The sequence below is a fragment of the Aquarana catesbeiana genome, linkage group LG06 (assembly GCF_042186555.1).
Source record: "Aquarana catesbeiana isolate 2022-GZ linkage group LG06, ASM4218655v1, whole genome shotgun sequence".
NCBI lineage: Eukaryota > Metazoa > Chordata > Amphibia > Anura > Ranidae > Aquarana > Aquarana catesbeiana.
This window is the reverse complement of record NC_133329.1, coordinates 79287530-79300093: the sequence shown is the minus strand read 5'-3', so window position 1 is coordinate 79300093 and position 12564 is coordinate 79287530. Positions and strand designations below refer to the sequence as shown.

The 12564-nt window shown below is 43.8% G+C and overlaps 1 protein-coding gene across 1 annotated transcript in view; it reads right to left on the bottom strand.

The window, feature by feature from the left end:
* Nucleotides 1-3958: 3958 nt before the first annotated feature.
* MSS51 (MSS51 mitochondrial translational activator) overlaps nt 3959-12564 on the bottom strand; it is a 35360-nt gene continuing 26754 nt past the window's right edge. The window contains exons 6-7 of the mRNA XM_073634874.1: nt 6657-6750; nt 3959-4940 (exon numbers count right to left, since the gene is read on the bottom strand). Coding sequence (XP_073490975.1) covers nt 4727-4940; nt 6657-6750 — 308 coding nt within the window. The 3' untranslated portion in view covers nt 3959-4726. The remainder of the gene's footprint in view (nt 4941-6656; nt 6751-12564) is intronic.

Genomic DNA, 12564 nt, shown 5'->3' with positions numbered 1-12564 from the left:
GATACCCGCCTGGGACAGCAACAGCAGGTGATACCTGCCTGGGACAGCAACAGCTGGGGACACCCGCCTGGGACAGCAACAGCTGGTAACACCCGCCTGGGACAGCAACAGCTGGTGATACCCGCCTGGGACAGCAACAGCTGGTGATACCCGCCTGGGACAGCAACAGCTGGTGACACCCGCCTGGGACAGCAACAGCTGGTGACACTCGCCTGGGACAGCAACAGCAGGTGATACCCGCCTGGGACAGCAACAGCAGGTGATACCCGCCTGGGACAGCAACAGCCGGCGATACCCACCTGGGACAGCAACAGCTGGGGACACCCGCCTGGGACAGCAACAGCTGGTAACACCCGCCTGGGACAGCAACAGCTGGTGATACCCGCCTGGGACAGCAACAGCTGGTAACACCCGCCTGGGACAGCAACAGCTGGTGATACCCGCCTGGGACAGCAACAGCCGGCGATACCCACCTGGGACAGCAACAGCCGGTGATACCCGCCTGGGACAGCAACAGCTGGTGATACCCGCCTGGGACAGCAACAGCTGGCGATACCTTGCCTGGGACAGCAACAGTCTGGGACAGATACCTGCAGAAGTCCTGAGGAAGAAGTGAAGATTGAAGTCAAGCAATTAGCATATCTGTTCTCTACAGGAGCATATAGCTAGATATCTGGTGGTTTCAGATATCAGCGTGGTTTCAGATATCTAGCTATATGCCCCTGTAGCTGGACAATCGTTCGAAACATGTCGGGTTGCTGACTGCTGTTACTCTGTTACCACGCTAATTTCCAATCCTATTTTTATTCAACTTGTGATCACTTGTTCAACTTTTTTATCTGATGCTTGTGAAACGTCTGCTGTGCCGCTGATGGTTTCAAATAAATCTGCTTTTATCGGTTCATGCACCATGTGGAGATTCCCTTTTTTTTCCCTATGTGGAAGACATTGCGACGTGGTGAGAACTACATCCTTTCGGCCACTAGCGTATTGGGAGAGGTGAATCCATCCATCCATCCATCCGATGACCTACAGTCTACCTCGTCTCTGAAGTCGCTGAAGTCGCTGTGTATGCAGTTTCTGTCTCCGAAGTCCCTGTGTATGCAGTTTCCGGTATTGTCCATTGGCACGCCTCACCGAGTTTCCAGTGAACATCCATAGGATCATCTGGATCCACAAGCCCTTATGACACCCCGCCGTACTGTGAGAGTGTCCATCCGTTCTGGTAAGCGCATCCACCTTACTATTTCTATATGAAATCTGTATGCAGGAAGATTGCCCACCAGATGTAACAATCACTACGGGATCTCATCAGTGCGACAGTTTGCACAGCTTTATCGCTAGAATTTTTTATGTATGGACTTTATGCCTTTATATACTACTATACACTGCTGTGATGTAGGGTGATATATATTATTCTAATTAGATGATTCATGTGTGTAGACACTGCACTTATAATTTGTTGTTTTTTTTCACTTATATTTTTTCGAATCACCATCACATTTTTTCGGATGAACATCCTTATTACCTATGAAAGGTGATATGTTTGATTATATGTTTGTATAATCGCTGAAAACGCATGTTTGATTACACATTTGTTTAACCACAGAAAAATGCATGGTTAATGACACTTAGAGCGTACATGGACCCGTCATCCAAGTGCCCCGCGACTGGTTACCAAGTTGCTTAGGTGACCCTCACTCTTCAAAAAGGTTGGGCCACCTATGCTGTAAGTGATCTGCTATGGTACCTGGGACCCAGTGGCGACTGGTGGTATATTTTTTGGGGTGGGGGGTGGCAGTCAATGCACCCACAGCCCCCCCCAGTTGGTTGGGTCACACGCATCACCCCCCCAAACCCCCCCACTCTTCCCAGTCAGTCAGGTCTGCGCCCCAAGCCCACCCTTCTTTTAAGCCTATTATAGCCTCTGGCTCTAACCACGTGCTTAAAAAGAAAAAAAAAACCCCATTGGAATGCATGCGTCCGGCGCCCCGCATGTATATTAGAGGGCCAGACGCATGGATAGGGTGGCGGCGCCCCTGCGCCCTACATTACGGGCCGCCACTGCTGGTACCCCCGAACTCTCACTTCCTTGACTGTTCTCCAATAAATCTTTAAAAAACAAATGTAAGTGGCGCCCAATGTTCTAATCACTCCCCCATTTTAGCCACTCGCCCTGGGGTGAAATGCTGCCTGCACCCTGTCTCTGGGGGGTGCTACACATGCTGTGCCAGCAAAAATGCTTAGAAGATGTAAGATTGGTGTAAGGTTCTATGCTCAAACCTTAGTTCTTGGGGAAAATCCAGACTTCTGGGGCCACCTAGTGAACACATGGAAAAATGCAACACACAACTATTTTGTGCACAGAGGGACATGTTTCACAATTGGCAAACAGTTAGTTTAGCGATCAAGTGCCACTTTTTTGGCCATCCGATCATTTGTCAACTCTATAATGTGCATTCTTCTTCCACAAATTTACAAGATCTGGTACTGTTTGTCATATATATGGATTTCTTATCCTCCAACGACCAGTAAATAAAAGCTGTCTTTTAACAATTGTTGTTTGGTAGATGGCAAATCTTTAATGACTCGTGTATAGCTATTTGCATACCAAACCTCCTCATAAGCCACCACATGTGTCTCCACCACCCTCAAGATGGTCTCCCAGAGTGCATGCAAAAAGCTATACACACACTGAGTTTGGTGAAAATCTCTGATTTATGTATGTTTTGATTTGCAAATATGGTGGTGGTGGTGTAATGGTGTGGGGGGGATATTTTCTTGGCACACTTTGGGCCCCTTAGTACCAATTGAGCATCGTTTAAATGCCACGACCTACCTGAGTATTGTTGCTGACCAAGTCCATCCCTTCATGACTACAGTGTCCCCATCTTCTGATGGCTCCTTCCAGCAGGATAATGCACCATGTCACAAAGCTCCAATCATCTCACCACTGGACAATGAGGTCACTTTCACCCAAATGGCCCTCCACAGTCACCACATCTCATCCAATAGACTAGAGCATCTTTTGCACGTGGTTGAACGGGAGATTCACATCATGGATGTGCAACTGACAAATCTGCAGTCTGAATGTCAATATGGACCAAAATCTCTGAGGAATGTTTCCAACATCTTGTTGAATCTATGCCATGAAGAATGAAGGCTGTTCTGAAGGCAAAAGGGGTCCAACCCGGTACTAGCAAGGTTTACCTAATAAAAGTGGCCAGTGAGTGTGTATTGACTTCAGATGTAGTCCTCAGCTGTATATGGTGAAATTATTGCCTTTTAAAAATAGATCTTATCTTAAGATTTATGTATTTTAATATATGGAATAAAGAAAATGTTTTATCTTAATACTATGTATGTGAAATTGTTTGCTTGCCCTTAAAATCCCAGTAGAGCTGTTTCTGTATATTTCAGTTTAGTTCCACTTTAGATAATTTCACCCACAACCCTTGCTCCTCTCTTCTGCTAAGCAGCACTCTGGCTCCTTGCTTATCTAAATGTATGAGGTGCTAACAGTCCTCATTGCCCCAGAACAACCAATCACATGCAAACATTACGCTCACCATAGTTCAGCTTTAAAATCGACCTGTCAGCCACCTTACATTTTTAAAAGTAAAAGTCTCACCTAAGAGTAGACCCTACAATATTCCCACTACTGTCTCCATTATTTAGAAGAAATCCTTTTAGTAGGCCTTTCTAATCTCAGATTGATTCTGTATGGTTCCATTTTCTGAATTTGCAATGCCCATTCATACATTTTCCTGTCCATTGGCTGAACCCCTTTCGACCACTGAGGTGCTTGTATTGGAAAGGGGATGGTTGTAGGTAGGACTCAGCTCCACCGAGAATAGTTTATCCCCACATCACGGGAACTCAGGCCCTTAGTGGCACAACATGGCTAACATGTCTACCTAACCTAGGGCAATATCAGACCAGCTGCACACAGCATCTAATACAACTTTATTGTTTAGAGACACAGACATTAAAGCCTGACCTGGTGGTCTCCCCCTACTGATGCGTTTCGTCTTTTGACAGGTTTAAGAATAGGATTATTGACTGTATTTGATGTCCAACCAGTCTTTCGTTAATAGGGAGTGGATGAGCTTTGGTGTCTGTCCTGGAACATCAATTTGAGAGGCCTAGGATTGGCAACCTTATGCTATCAGATTCTTGTTTTAGGCAAAGTTCTTTTTTACTGTTAAATGTTATACTTGATTTACAGGTTCTCTTTAAAGGGAACCTCATTTTTTTTATATAGCTTTTTCAGATATTCATTTGAATGTGATCAGGGTGAAGAGTCAGTCCATGCAAGAGCGGTGTTTCAGTTGTAGGTGGATTTGGGTGGCCCTTATCGGCTTCTTATATCTCTTGAGGCTTCCAGAAGTGACTTCTTCCATGGACTCACACCAATCAAAAATGAACACAACTTTGTGTGAATAGTTGATTGTATCTTAGCTCTGTTCAGCCAGGATGCTGTCTGTACTGCTTAGGATTCAAAGGGCCACTAGAGGGATAGTCTACCGATTAAAAATATGGAACAGAAAGCACGCAAACTATGAAAGTTACATCAGAAAGGTAACTGTTGCCCTCATGATTGGCAACGTGTACTCACTGACTATGCACTATAGGTTCCCTCTAGGTCTGTGGAGATTCTATTGGTGGTAACCCCCGTATTACATGACAGGAATGGCCATTTCTGAAGGTTTAGTATAAGGCAGATCTAGTTTTCTTCCAGCTCTCCCATGTCTGTCTCTGCGTCCTGCCAGGTGGGCCCCTTGAAGATCAGGAAGTGGGAGTTGCTGGTGACAGGGGGCTTGTTGGGGTCGGACTGGACCTGTTCTGGTTTTTGGGAGGCGAACGGGAAGGGCCCGGCTCCAATAACCTTCGTTTCCAACTCAGCCAAGATCTGTAGGGAGTATTTCAGCTCTTGATCACTGTCAACAGAGAAAAGATTCTGGGTGTTAGTCATGTCTGCCTTTACAGCTGACCTCTAGCCTTCCCTGGAGACCCCTGTTGTAAAGGCTCCTCTCTTGCTGGCCCCTTTCATTTATTGGATTTCAGTTCTTTCAATCATGGATGCTCAGCATCATATGTGGTCATTATCTAGTGTGGTCTGCGTGCAATTACAGCCTGTCTAGGAACACCCACTCCTCCAGACTGATATCCACCCATTAAGATATTTTGATATTTAAAGGTTTTGATTGTAGTTGGCTTTATCGGTCTTGCTGGGATGGATAAACAAAGAGTAATGGGTCTGATAAACCTTCATGGAGAAAACGCTGCCCTTTGCTCCCTCCATAGCTGACCACGTGACCAAAAGCCCAGGCTCTCAGTCATGTGGTCACAGCTAAAGCCAATCTCTGACCCTTCCCTTCAGCAGCAATCACATGGTCAGATGCCTAGGCACAGGAGAGCGCTCATCAGAGAGATTGTCCAATCCCGCAAAAGACCGGTGAGAGATTTTCGTCGGAAAATGCGACCGTGTGTACGCTCCATCGGACTTTTGCTGGCCGAATTCCAGCCAGCAAAAAACTGAGAGCATGTTATCAAATTTTCCGGTCAGAAAAAGGTCCTATCCGAAAATGCGATCGTCTGTGGCACGTCTGAGGCAATTCTACGCATGCTCGGAAGCATTGAACTTAATTTTCTCGGCTTGTCGTAGTGTTGTACGTCACCGCGTTCTTGACGGTCGTAATTTCACCAAACTTTTGCGTGACCGTGTGTATGCAAGGTAAACTTGAGCAGAATCCCGTCAGAAAAGCCATCATATCTTTTTCCAATGGGAAGTCCGATTGTGTGTACAAGGCATATGAAGTATTCCATCTATGGCCAGATCAGTAGATGTCTGCGTTTCCCCAGAACCACCAATTAGAGCCAAGCCTGCACTGAGGAGTGCCCTTCGCCTTCTCTCCTTTCTCGGCAACTATATAAAAGGTTATGTAGAGTCATAAAGGGAGAGGTGAAGGAGTTGGCACAGCACAGACATGCAAGAAAGGGAAGACCTGTTCTGCTTCCAGGATGGAAATTCAGCCTGTAATATTAATGTTGGCCACTAGATGGAACCCAGACTAAATTTTAATAGTAGGAGCCAAAGACTGTTCAGCTTTAATAAAAGCTTCCATCATCCTTCAGTCTAAGAAAAGGAAACAGGTTCATCCTGGGAGCTCAGACTCAGAACTGAGGGAGAGGGGAAACCAGCCATCATATCTGCAGCGCATATTGAGGACTGAATTTATCTGCAGCCTGATTATTTTATTGTGCTTCTGCATGTTTTATACACTGATTTGTATGAATTTCTTATCAGTTTTTTCCCTAATAGTTTAACCCCACTCTGTTTTTTTAATAAAGCTTCCAGACTACATGCAGTCTGGCCTATTGCAGAATAGTAGGGTTTAGATGTATGTTGAGTTACACACAGGGAAACGTGTAGCAAAAGTGCCAGGGAATTTCTTTTTTTTTTTTTTTTTGGAGTATTTAAATTTTCTAGCAAATTGAAAGGCAAAATGTAAGTTCATAAAAAAAGAGTTTACGAAAAGGAAAAACACTGAAAGTAAGCATTTTAAAATGCATGTAACTTTTTATGTTGGTGACAGGGGCTATTTAAATAGAACAGGATTACTGCAAATGACACCCCGCGGCTGCACACTTACCTGTACATTGTAAACAGACAAGGGATGTTATAATCCCGCAGGAGAAGCAGGGTGGGAAGCCAGCCTTCTGTAAGACCCTGCGAGGCGTGGAATCCTGCAAAATATAGAGACAAGGCAGAAGAGATTTGTGATTATCCCATGAACTCTCTAATGATCCTAAGAACAAACTTATTTGTACAAATATAAACTGGAGGAAAGCTAAAAATTGTACTGTTGTTCTAAAAACTGTCACAAAAAAAGCTGCCTATGGGCACAGCTCCACCTACAGGCCAGAAATGGGACGCAGCCTAGTAAAATCAAATCAAATCTATGTGATAGTAAAAAAAAATTAATTCAAATCTATGTAATCATAAAAAATAAAAAAACATAACTAAGCATACAAAAATGTGTGTGAGATCCAATTTATTCTGAGACTCTAATTGTACCTCAAGGTGTCACAATTTATATATATATATATATATACACATATGCACTGTATATAAATAACATTGTGACACCTGAAGGTAAAATTGGACTCTCAGAAGAAAAAAGTCTGAATCTGCAGCATCAAGAAGGACACTCATAGAAGCCAAAGATCACAGAGATCGCACTAATAGGTAGTGGTCAATATGTAATGATTAAATGGTGAAAATCCTAACAATGAGCTTTTCCTATTTGGTCCCTTTTCGGCTTTTTAAATCTACCATTGTAGGTGTTTTTTTCATTTGTTATATTTGTTCCATAAATGCAAAAATACCTGTTTATTCTGCCGGAAATCTTGAGCTGATAACTGTACACTCTGCCTGTTCTGACTGTTCTCAGTTACATTGTTCTCTGCTCTCTCTGCAGACTATAGGACCCACTTCCTTTATGTTATGGAGAATTGGAGATGAGGAGGTGTTTGTAGTCCTAGGGTAATAACTGTGCTTTTGTTTTTTTTATAGATAGAGTGAACGTTATCACCCTAGGATCATAGGTGTGCGCAGCCTATTGCATTAGGGTGTGCACCCCAAAGCTCAAACACACACTACTCACTACTACTCACATCACTCACCATGTTCATTCAGAAAGGGAAGGGGCTGATAAATACATATTTACCGGCCTCTTCCCTCACTCATCCTAAAACATCTCCACAACAACAGCCGGCAGGAGAGGAGAGGAGAGGAGAGGAGAGGAGAGGAGAGGAGAGGAGAAGAGGGAAGCCAGAAGTGCTGCAGAGGGAAGGAGTGGGGAGCCAGGGCAGTAGGGGGAATCTGTGCTGCACAGGGTGATTAGGGTGTGCCTGGGCACACCCGGCACACCCTGTGCCCATGCCTATGCCTAGGATATAAAGTATGCAGGATCACCAGGTTAAAACGAAGGAAATAAAAGCTTGAGGCCCCCCCATTCACACTTTGCGTAGCGAGAACTTGTGTTTTCCTGCTCAGCTATTTTGTGTAAGTGATTTTTACACGATTCTGTGTGTCACCCAGAGGGCAGCCCATTCACCTCAATGCGCGTTTGTTGCCCCCAAAAGAAGGCCCTGCTCCTTTGAAAAGGTGAGTTTTGCTATGATTGCAGCACGATTCTGTTGTGCGTCAATCGCGGCAAAATCGCATCGCATTTGGGAATGTCATTTAGAAGCAATGGCAACCAAACACGTGTTGTGTGCGTTTTGCAGTGATTGCCAAGCGATTTGGAGATGCGGGCAGAATCGTGTGCGATTCTGCCCCTTGATATCAAATGTGAATGGGGCCTCAAAAATGAAAAGGAATGCAGCCACCACATCTAAGGACCAGTAGGCTGCAATAGATTATATAGGTCATGGGTTTAGATTTAATTTAGATTTAGATTTAATGAGTTTTAAATTTAATAATGTCTCTATTTTTCTGTTTCTCGTTGATCATACCTCCCAACATTTTGAGATGGGAATGAGGAACACCTACTAGAGAATGTATGTAGGCCTACCTCCCAACTTTTTGAGATGGGAATGAGAGACACCTATCAGCAAAAGTATGCAGGCATAGGACACGCCCCTTGCCACGCCCCCTTACAGGAGAATTGTACAGAAAAAACAAGATTGGTTAAACCCACAAGTGCTTTTTTTTTACCACTACTATTCCTTTATATTGGCTTTTGGAATTTACAAATGCAGCAATTTAGAAATCAGATGAAAGGTTTAGCGCTGGGAAACACTTTTTGATAGATAAAAAGCTAATTTTATATACATCTATACAGATCAGACCAAAATGAGGGACAAATGAGGAGGAATGAGGGACAGAGGGACATTGCTCCAAATCAGGGACAGTCCCTCCAAATCCGGGACAGTTGGGAGCTATGATGTAGGCATAGGACACGCCTCCTGCCACACCCCCTTAATGGAGAATTAACCATAAAAAAAGGTTAATTAAATCCACAAGGACTTTTTTTACCACTACTATTCCTTTTTATTGGCTTTTAATATTTACAAATGCAGCAATTTAGAATTTGAATGAAAGGTTTAGCACTGGAAAACACTTTTTTATAGATAAAAAGTGCATTTTATATACATCTATACGGATCAGACCAAAATGAGGGACAAATGAGGAGGAATGAGGGACAGAGGGACATTGCTCCAAATCAGGGACAGTCCCTCGAAATCAGGGACAGTTGGGAGCTACGCCGTTGATGCCGAATAATTGTTTAGCCTCTAAATCTCTAGAACAAGCAACAAATGCCCAATAAATCGCTGTAAGTCTAAATTTAATCTGCACTTCTAGACCTTCTCCCAGCATTCCTGACCATCCATCCATCCATCCTGGGCTTGACTTCACTTAAGCACCTGTCTGGTTGGCCCTCTTTATCCCAGGCCCACACCCATGGTGTATGTACAGCTGTCCCTGTGTATCTCCACAAGACTTTCTCTGGCGTAGTTGGGAGATTATTCAGGGCTCTCTCCCGTTGCTCTGGGGTTTCAGGCTACCGATTCTGGCAGGCAGGGGTGGGATAAAAGGGGCTTCGCACGAGATCCTCAGATAAACCTCTACAAGGGCCATAAATACGCAGGATTGCTTGGCTCCATCTAAAGATGTAACGATGGAGTGGAGAACATTTCTAACATTGGACTGTAACCCGGCACCTCTGAGCTCATCGTGTCATAGTGTGTTCCAAGGCTTAATGGATAAGTGCACTTTAAAACAAAGAGCAATTACCCTTTTTATCCCCCCCTCTCCCCTGACCCAACCTTGCCCACCCTCCCCCTGTACAGATACATACCTACTAGAACTGACGGCTGTGCTTGTGAGGCTTTATTTATATCAATGATGCAAGTCTTCACCTGTCCAGGCAGGAAAGTGAAGACCTACACCACTCAATATAAACAAAAGGTGGAATCATGGCCATCAGATTAACCACTTGATCTCTGGAAGATTTACCCCCCCCCTTCATTGCCAGGCCATTTTTGGCGATATGGCACTGCGTTACTTTAACTGACAATTGCGTGGTCGCGTGACGCTGTACCTTTTTTTCCCCCACAAATAGAGCTTTTTTTTGGTGGTATTTGATCACCTCCGCTGTTTTTTATTTTGTGCGCTATAAACAAAAAAAAAGACTGACAATTTAAAAAAAAAAAAAAAAAGAAATATTTTTTACTTTCTGCTATAAAACATTTCCAATAAAAAAAATGTAAAAAATCTAATGTCTTCATAAATTTAGGCCAATATGTATTATGATACATATTTGGTAAAAAAAAAAAAAATTCCCAATAAGCATATATTGATTGGTTTGCAAAAAAGTTATAGCGTCTACAAACTATGGGATTTTTTTATACATTTTTATTTATTTATTTTACTAGCAATGGCGGCGATCAGTGACTTATAGCGTGACTGCGATATTGCAGCAGACAAATCGGACACAGGGGCGGACTTTTCAACCGGACTGGCCTGGCGGAACGAGTCCGTCGGACAATCCGACCGTGTGTGGGCTTTATCGGACCTGCAGCGGACTTTTTCTGTAGAAAATCAGACTTTAGATTTGGAATATGTTTCTGTATGCTAGTCCGATGGACAAAAAAGGATGCAAGGGCAGCAATCGGCTACTGGCTATGAACTTCCTTATTCTAGTCCCTTCGGAAGTCATCACGTTCATACCAACGGACTTTCGAACGGACTTTAGTCCGTTCGTGTGTGGGCAAGTCCGGTCGCCCGAAAGTTCGTAGTAACTCCGTCGAAAGACCGTCGGAACGTTTGATGCTGAAAAGTCCACCCGTGTGTATACGGCTTAAATGACACTTTTTGGGGACCAGTGACACTTATACAGTGATCAGTGCTAAAAAAAATATGCACTGTCACTGTACGAATGACACTGGCTGAGAAGGGGTTAACATCAGGGGCGATCAAAGATTTAACTGTGTGCCTAACCTATGTTTCGGTGTACTGTGTGGGAGGTGCTTTTACTAAGGGAAGGCATGGATCCATGTCCCTGCACTGCAGAGACACAGAATCCATGAGTTCCTACTGGCAGAACGGCGATCTGCCTTGTTTATAGTTATTTTGAGGGGACAGCAAATTTATACTGTTATACAAGCTGTACACTCACTACTTTACATTGTAGCAAAGTGTCCTTTCTTCAGTGTTGTCACATGAAAAGATTTAATAAAATATTTACAAAAAATGTGACGTTGTACTCACTTTTGTGAGATACTGTAAATAAAAAATGCTTACATTGGTCCCAGTTTTCAGCACCTCCTGGGGAGGCATGAGTGACGTCACTGTGCCTCACCGCTGCCTTCCAGGAAAAGTGGCCACCTGAAATCCTACGGAAATGCTCTCTAGCACATTGCAGCTGGGAGGCAGAGGTAAGGCATGGTGACGTTGAGTGAAAAACAGGTTCCTCAAAGATGGGATTTTAACGGAACCATAAGCAGTAATTGATTTATAAAAGTACAAATTTATTCAAGCAGAAAATGATTGCGTAATAACAATACAAAAAAGGAATAAAACCAAACACATGGTAAGAGAAACATCTGGGAGCCAAGTGCTGGAATGGCCCAAATCAACAGAGGAAGACCAACGCGTTTCAACAGTTAAGGTAGCAGTCTTCTTCAGGGACAACGGGCAAAAGAATTCCAGAAATGTACATTCAGTCCCATGTGTTAATTGATTCGACCAAGGAAGATAGTAGCTCAAGGGATAAAAGGGGTAGTGAGACGCCAAAGCACCGCCATGCCAACAGAGCAGACAAGAGATGGAAAATGTCAGACAAGACCCTCATGTGGGGATGTGCCCACCCAAAGGGGGCCGGAGCAGATGGAGAGATCTGGCCACAGGGGTCTATATCTCAGATGTTGTAACGAATCACTGAGTGCAGATGTTTTATAAAAATCACTTGTCCAGAAAACCCTCTGGTTTATTCCTAAAATCCATCCACAGCTAGCCCAAATGGCCAAAAAAAGTAATACGCTACTGCTAGGATGTCTGGCTGCAGCAACCAACAGGACCTCGTTGGTGCGGTTTGAGCATCAATCCTTCTGTCTCCCAGGTGAAGCAGGGGTGATGTCACCCATGCCTCCCAGGAATTGCTGAAAACTGGGACCAAGGTAATTTTTTTTTTTTTTCATTTTGGGCATTTATGTTTTAAAGGTTTTTGCATTTGGGGGTGGCTCCACGAAACTCGCAGAAGCCAGTGAAAAGGCAGGTATTTATTATTTTATGTACTTTTATGGCAGGTTCTCTAGGTTTAGAATGCTCTGTGGCAATAATGTCCTTTCTAGAAGTTATAAAGACTTCTGGTTAAAACTGGAACCTTTTAGGGTTTTTTAGTGAAGGAAGTCCAGGTTTCTATTAGTGTCACTTGCTATATATCGGACAGTGTCTCGGGACCTTTATTCTGTGTGTTACAGCAGATCATATTTTGCCTCTGTTCACACTTGTGCAACTCCAAAGTCGCATGATTTCCAGTGCAACTTTACACT